This window comes from Galeopterus variegatus, unplaced genomic scaffold (genome assembly GCF_000696425.1).
Source record: "Galeopterus variegatus unplaced genomic scaffold, G_variegatus-3.0.2 Scaffold9878, whole genome shotgun sequence".
NCBI lineage: Eukaryota > Metazoa > Chordata > Mammalia > Dermoptera > Cynocephalidae > Galeopterus > Galeopterus variegatus.
This window is the reverse complement of record NW_007735989.1, coordinates 62,933-70,265: the sequence shown is the minus strand read 5'-3', so window position 1 is coordinate 70,265 and position 7,333 is coordinate 62,933. Positions and strand designations below refer to the sequence as shown.

General features: G+C 41.3%; 1 protein-coding gene across 2 annotated transcripts in view; it reads right to left on the bottom strand.

Annotated features, from left to right (window-relative positions):
* Positions 1 to 3,176: 3,176 nt before the first annotated feature.
* The window catches only part of LOC103609635 (39S ribosomal protein L48, mitochondrial), a 50,322-nt gene continuing 46,165 nt past the window's right edge, over positions 3,177 to 7,333 (bottom strand). For both annotated transcript variants that reach the window (XM_008593934.1, XM_008593933.1), the window contains exons 6-8: positions 6,298 to 6,400; positions 4,549 to 4,638; positions 3,177 to 3,484 (exon numbers count right to left, since the gene is read on the bottom strand). In XM_008593934.1, the coding sequence (XP_008592156.1) occupies positions 3,410 to 3,484; positions 4,549 to 4,638; positions 6,298 to 6,400 (268 nt within the window). In that variant the 3' untranslated portion in view covers positions 3,177 to 3,409. The remainder of the gene's footprint in view (positions 3,485 to 4,548; positions 4,639 to 6,297; positions 6,401 to 7,333) is intronic.

Below are 7,333 nucleotides of genomic sequence, written 5' to 3'. Positions count from 1 at the left end.
GAGGGTTGCGATCCGTTGCCGGACACGGAAAAAGACAAAAGACAAAAAAAAAAAAAGATGTGTGTTTCACTGTATGTAAACTGTACCTCAATGGAAAAAAATCTTTTATGAAAGTATGCTGAAAAAATTTAGAAGGGAAGGAAATCTAAAATTTATTTACTAAGCACTTGTGATCTCATTATATCCATTATCTCCATCTCAAAACCCTAAAAGAGAACTATCCCCATTTTACAGATTAGGAAACTGAGGTTCAATGAAGTTAAAATAATGCAGCAGAAGCCTATACTAAATATAGAAGCCAGAGGGCTGCCCCATGGCTCACTCGGGAGAGTGTGGTGCTGATAACACCAAGGCCACGGGTTCAGATCCTATATAGGGATGGCCGGTTGGCTCACTGGCTGAGTATGGTGCTGACAACACCAAGCCAAGGATTGAGATCCCTACGCGTCATCTTTAAAAAAAAAAAAAAAAAGAAGAAGCCAGGCACAACCTAGGCTTGTCTGCCTTTCTTATAATAGGTTATCTTAGGGAGGGAGGGGAAGATATTTTCAACCTGGGGCCAGGAGATTTGTGTTCCATTTGATTTCACTGCTATGTGATCCTAAGAAAGTCCATTTCCCTCTGGGACTTACTCTAGAGTCAAATGAAACTCATAATTGTTTTGTAACACTGAGGTTCTAGCAATCAGAATATCTCTCCTCCCTCTTACCAGGATAAGGCATTAAGAGCAATTTCTATTTGTCTCAGGGCAGATGAGCAACAAAAGCCCTTTGACTCTGGTAAGAGGATAAATCCTCAACTAGGTCAGTGACACAAGAGCTCTATGGTGATAGAATCCAGCAGCCTCCTGTTTAAGAGATAAGCCTGACTCATCCCTCAGTGATGTGATGGAAAGAAGTGGACTGGGAATCAAGAGATCTGAAGCCTGCTGCCGCCCTGACAATGAGATGCCCTGTAACCTTGGGCAAAGCATGCCCTCTCTATACCCTGAACCTGTACTCACTAAAGAGACGGTTAGGCTGGCTGGGTCCTAAGATCCTTCAGCTCCAGTATCTTGTCAATTTATGAAATCCTGAGTTTTGCTTCTACATATTGATAGCAAGGAAAACTGGGCAACTGGAAAAGACTGCTGTGTTTTCCAAGTTCCTAAATGGGGTCAATGGGACACTGTCCATGTGAAATGGGGTGGGGGGTGTGTTTGTGTGTACGCATGCATTTATTCACCTTTTTATCTTCACATCACTATATGAGTATATCCCCTAGCTTTACACTCATCCATTAGCTGCTGCTCTTTTATCTTCCCTGAAGGAGACTCAGCAATGAGCAATTCTACAACCAGAATATCAGTCCTCACCTGGAATATTCTGCCCACACTCCCAGTGGTGTTCACTTGGAAGTCCTGGCCTGCTGAGTCTTGCGTTTGAATTCAGAGAAGCATTTTAATTAAGGGCACCTACTATCTTGACAGCCCTCACTTAGTGTTACACCTTGGGAGGAAATTGGAGTTTCCTCCTGTTGCCTTTGGAGACCAAGCAAAGAAACCAAGATAACTTCAGGATTGAAGCTGATGAATTTCAGAAAGTACACGCAACGCTGAGAATGCTCTGAGCTTCCACAGACTTCTATGGAGGGGTATTCCAGAGAAGCAGAGAGATACAGGGGAAAGAAGTCTGCCACTTAATAGCTGTATGACCCTAGGAAGTCGCTTTCTCTCTCCAAACTTCAGTTTCTCCACTTATAAAATTGGGATAATACCACAATCTCAAAGATAATCCGTGTTAAGTACATAGCATATTAAGAGCTAAATAAATATGCATCAGATACAGACATGCTCACATACGTACATTCATATACTCACATGCACTTACACTTACACTCATACAAATGATACCCATTCACACACACATGTTGGTAACTGGGAAGACTGGCTTGAAGGTTATGTGTACCTAGTACAGCGTCTAGCTCAAAAAATGATAGCGATTATACACAAAAGTATGAATGGACATTCACACACACATGTTGGTAACTGGGAAGACTGGCTTGAAGGTTATGTGTACCTAGTACAGAGTCTAGCTCAAAAAATGATAGCGATTATACACAAAAGTATGAATGGAATAATGCTAAGAATAGGAAGGACATTAGAGATCAGCTAGACTAGTAGTTCTCAAAGAGGTTACCCTGGACCAGCAGCATCGACATCACCTGGAAACTTGTAAGAAATGCACATTCTGGGCCCTCACTCTAGACCTACTAAATCAGAAAACCTGGGGGTGGAGTCTAGCGTTTGTGTATATGTTTTTGTTGTTTTTGGTGGCTGGCTGATATGGGGTTCCAAACAATTTGTCTTTTAAAAACCCCTCCAGGTAATCCTGATGCATGCTAAAGTTTGAGAACCAATGATTTAGACAAGGGTTTGACAACGTGTTTCTATAAAGGGCCAGATAATAAACGTTTTAGCTTCATGGACCCCTTTGCAACTACTCAACTCTGGCATTGTAGAACTGAAGGAGCTATAGACAATATGTAAATTAATGACTATAGCTGTGTACCAATAAACCTTTATTTACAAAAACACAGAGTGGGGTTTTGGAACTAGGTTGAAGTGGTGGTTGCACAAAATTGTGAAGGTATTAAATGCCACTGAATTATTTGTTTTAAAATAGCCTCAATAAGTTATTAAAAACAAAACAAAAACAAAAACAGGAAGTGAGGGGAATTTGGTTCACCAGCAAAGTTTGCTAACCTAACCAAGATCAACTTTCAATTTTTTACTTAAACTCATTCTAGGCAAACTTAATTAGCAGTTATGTGAACTCTACCTGAACACTTATGACAAGTCACTCACTACCCCACAAAGCAATTTATTTTACTTATGGACAGATCCCAATTCTATCTGTAATAGACTTTTTTCATATACAAAGCCAAAATCTCCCTCCCTATGACTTCCACCCAAGAGAGTTTACTTATGTTATGATCCTTTGCTTCACTTCAGGACTTCATGCCACATTACTTTTAAGGATGAGTCAGCTCTAATTGGAGAAATACAGAAGGGGAACATGCTTCTGTACTAAAGCATCAAAGAGAAAATAGAGTCCCTTAGTCAAAGATACTCCACAGGATGGGCCGATCTTTCCCTATCTCTCTTTCTCATATACACGTAAACATACACACACACATACAGACACCAGCAGCAGCAGATTTTTATTAGATGGAGGATAATGAAGGTTAGCTCAAAGTGGTAACAAACTGGAAAGCACAGCCACGCCACAGAGGAGAGGATTCCTGGCTGTGAGGATGTGTACTTATTAAATCTAAGGATCACAGTATCCTGCTTAACTATAACCAGCCAGGAAGCTCTTCTCCCTGGCACTCAGTATCACCAGTGTTGGCATGAAAGGGTCTGCAATAGCTAGTTCAACTTGGCCAACAGTTCCTCCAGTTCTGGCCGAGCTTTGAACCTTCCTTTGAAGTCTTCTTCAGTGTGCTGGGAAGAAGGAAAAGAAAATAGGTGGGAATTACTGCAGAGCTTTTAGTTACCCAAATATGCTCACATCCAAAAAAGGGCCCATCAGGTAGCTCTGTAGAAAATGATACAGATTCAACTAACTTTTACTGAGTATCAACTAGGTACCAGATTTGTATTATGTACCAGGGATTTGAAGGTGAATCAGACTTCCTCCTTGCTTTCACTGAACTTACAGTCTAGTGAGAGAAGACAGGCATATAAAAAACTAATGCCAAAATGCTATAACTATAACAATAGAAGCATTTAAAAAAGAAAGAATGTCAAAATTATCTATTTACAATAGAAATAACACTCACAGGAATTGGAATATTTTAAGTCAGCATGACCAGTACATTCTCTCCCTGTATGATCTATGTGAAACCCAAATAACAACCAGAAGAAGCTGGCACACATGGACTCAAATCAATGGGAGCTGCATGATGCATATGGCAACGGTCTAAAATGACCTGATGTATCTGTGTCATAAGGATCATCTTGGCAACTGGATCCAAATACTCAGTATTTAGGTTAAGGTTCTTAATGTTTTGCAAGTTTTCCATGCCTGACCAAACATCTTTCTGGTTGGCATTCTGACTGAATTTATTCAGTCAGGCTACAGCAAGATCCAGGAAACTTCTCTCTAAAATATATTTTCCAATATGTGTTCTGAATTATTATATTGAATATAATCTTTTGTGTGTGTATGGTGTGGCTACCCACAGGGTTTATATAATCTTTAATCATGTTCTTTCTGCCATGCGACTGCCTAAGATAATTTTGGAGTGTCAATGGGCTCACCCCTAATATCAGCATGCTGTGATGGAGGTCAGCTCCTGTGGTCCACAAAGCATCCTCCCTGATGCCTCAGAAGAGCCAGAATAATGATCATGGTACCACCAGACTGCATACCTTTCCTAATTATTATCTGGGCTAAATTATCCACATTTCTCTGTTGTTCCTACAGCCAGGCAGTCCAGATCTTCTTATCCTTATTTTGAGCACAAGTAGGCCACTAGGGGGCCTCTTCTCAAACTAGCACTTACCTCCTTCACTGACAATTTGACTCCTTCAGGAAGATTGCTGTGTATTATTTCCAAGAAAATCTCTGCAAACGTAGCACTCAAACCGCTGATCTGCAAATGAAAGAAGATACTCTAAGGGAGGGCATTGAAAGCCAGGTGACTGGGCAGACATGTCATGGATTCAAATGCCAGCTCCAGTAGAGCTGGAGGGCCCTAGGGTGGAAGATAACATCCAGGGCTATTTTCTGAGCCTGGCTTCTATGGGATTTCTCTAGCCATCTGCCAAGGTATTTGCCTGCTGAGGTGGTCACTGTCAATATTACTCCTATAGGCAATGGATGTCATAAATGGACCAAGAGTTACCAAGTCCAGGCTGACTTTCTGATTCAAATCAGGTGTTATTGTTTTTTTTTTTTTCACAAATAATTTATTCCTCATAACATTTAAAGAACCAAAGATTGTAAGTACATTATTTTAAAAATTAGAATATTTAGATTTAAGGTGTTACTACTTTAACATTCTCTCATTATTTTGATGTTATGCTTGAGTGGATCAAAAAGGGAACAGAATATATAATGGAATATTATTTGTCAATAAAAAGGAATGAAGTACTTATGCATGCTACAACATGGATGGACCTTGAAAACATAATGCTAAGTGTGAGAAGCCAGACACAAAAGGCCATATATCATACAATTCCATTTAAATAAAATGCCCAGAAGAGATAAATCCATTGAGACAGAAAGTAGATTAGTGGTTGCAAGGGGCTGAGGGAACAAAGAAAGAGGAGTGACTATTAATACATACAGGGTGTCTTTTGAGGGTGATGAAAATGTTCTAAAACTGATTGTGGTGATGGTTGCATTACTCTTTGAATATACTAGAAACCATTTAACTGTGTACTTTAAATGGGTGTATTGTACGATATGTCCAGTATATTCTGAATAAAGCTGTTATAAAAAAGGAGGATGATGCTAAAGCTGATAAGCTGTGAATTTTTAATAACTCTGGGCATCCTCATGGTGGTGTGATTGTCACCCATCTGTTCCTGCAGGAAAAAATACAGGATAACTGCTAGAGCTAAAAGGAAACCACTGAGGGTTTTTGAACAGGAAAATGACAATGTGATCACACTGGTATGGAGGTAAAGCAAAGTGGATGGATCTGAAAGATTTTTAGGAGGTAAAAGCTATAGAATTTGGTGAATGGGCTGGGCAGTTAGCTCAGTTGGTTAGAGCATGGTGTTATAACACCAAGGTCAAGGGTTTGGATCCCTGTACCAGCCAGCCACAGAAATAAATTCATTAATTAAATTTAAAAAAAAAGAATTTGGTGAATAAATGGATATCAGAGGACAAAGAAGGGTCAAGCATTAGCTCAAAGGTGCAGAAGATTATAGAAAAAGAGGAAAAGAAGCCCCTCTAGTTTTGCGTACACTGAGTGTAGGGAAGGCACCTCTTTAGCGTTCTAATGAAGTCCAGTAGATAACTGGATATCAGGGTTGAAGCTCAGCCAACAGATCATAACTGGATATATATATATACCTGGAGGTTATCAGTATACAATGATGGTCAGTGAGGCCAGGAGAATAAATGATATTGCATAAGGGGAAGGTATAAAAGGAGAGATGGAAGGGTCAAGAATTGAACCTTGGAGAACACCATTTTCGAGGGGCAGGAAGGAGGAAGAAAAGGGCATGAGAGAATGAGAAAAAATGGACAGAAAGAAGAACCAGAAGAAGCAAATACATTTGGGGTTCAGAATGCCTACCTGAACCACTCGCTCATGGGTGGTAAGGACTGCGTCCAGGAACATCTTGCTGCCTTGGTCTGGCAGCCGCAACATCTCCATGGTTTTGGTGGGCATTGCAAAACTGTGGGAAGAAGGAGTTAGCTATTGGGAAGGTTCACTTAAGCCAGCAGTGCCACCTCAATCAGGATAGTCTATGAGTACAGCCACTACTGCATGCAATAGCTCCTGGAATCTAGGGAGTGCTCATCTGCAGCCAGGAGCAAACTAACCAGATCCCTTTTACCTCCTCCAGAAGTCTCTAAACTCCCTGAGGGTACAGATAATGTCTAATGCCTTTCTGTATCCCCAATCACGCTTAATACATATTCTGAATACAACATGGTGATTCAAGGTCAAAGGTTTGGATCCTCATACTGGACAGCTGCCAAACAAAAACAAAACCAAAAATTAGTGATTAATAAATATTTGCTGCTACTGAAGAACAGCCAGTTCTAAAAGAATCAAGCTCATCAGTAGGCACGCTTTAGAAGCTAACATTGGATATCTCACTTGTTCTGGAAAAATAAGGCATGAAACCCAATTGTTCTAGAGCAAGATTTCTCAACCTTAGCACTACTGACATTTTAGACTGATAATTCTTTGCTGTGGGGGCTGGCCTATACATCCCTGATGGATTTTGGACGTGACCCGCGCCATTGTACACACAATAAGCACCAGCACGAAACCGCCGCCAGCCTCATCTTCCACTCCAGCACCAAGCCCCTCCCCGCTTCCCTTTACGAGAAACTTCTTGACTTAGAAACAACTTTCCGGGGCCGGCCCGGTGGCGCACTGCTACAGTGCGCCGGGCTCCCGCCGAGGGTTCGGATCCCACATACAGACTGGTTCCCGCTCACTGGCTGAGCGAGGTGCGGGTGCGGCACGGAGGGTTGCGGTCCCGTTGCCGGTCCCGGTCCGGTACGGGCGCGACACTGAGGGTTGCGATCTGTTGCCGGACACGAAAAAAGACAAAAAGGAAAAAAAAAAAAAAAAAAGAAACAACTTTCCGGCTTCC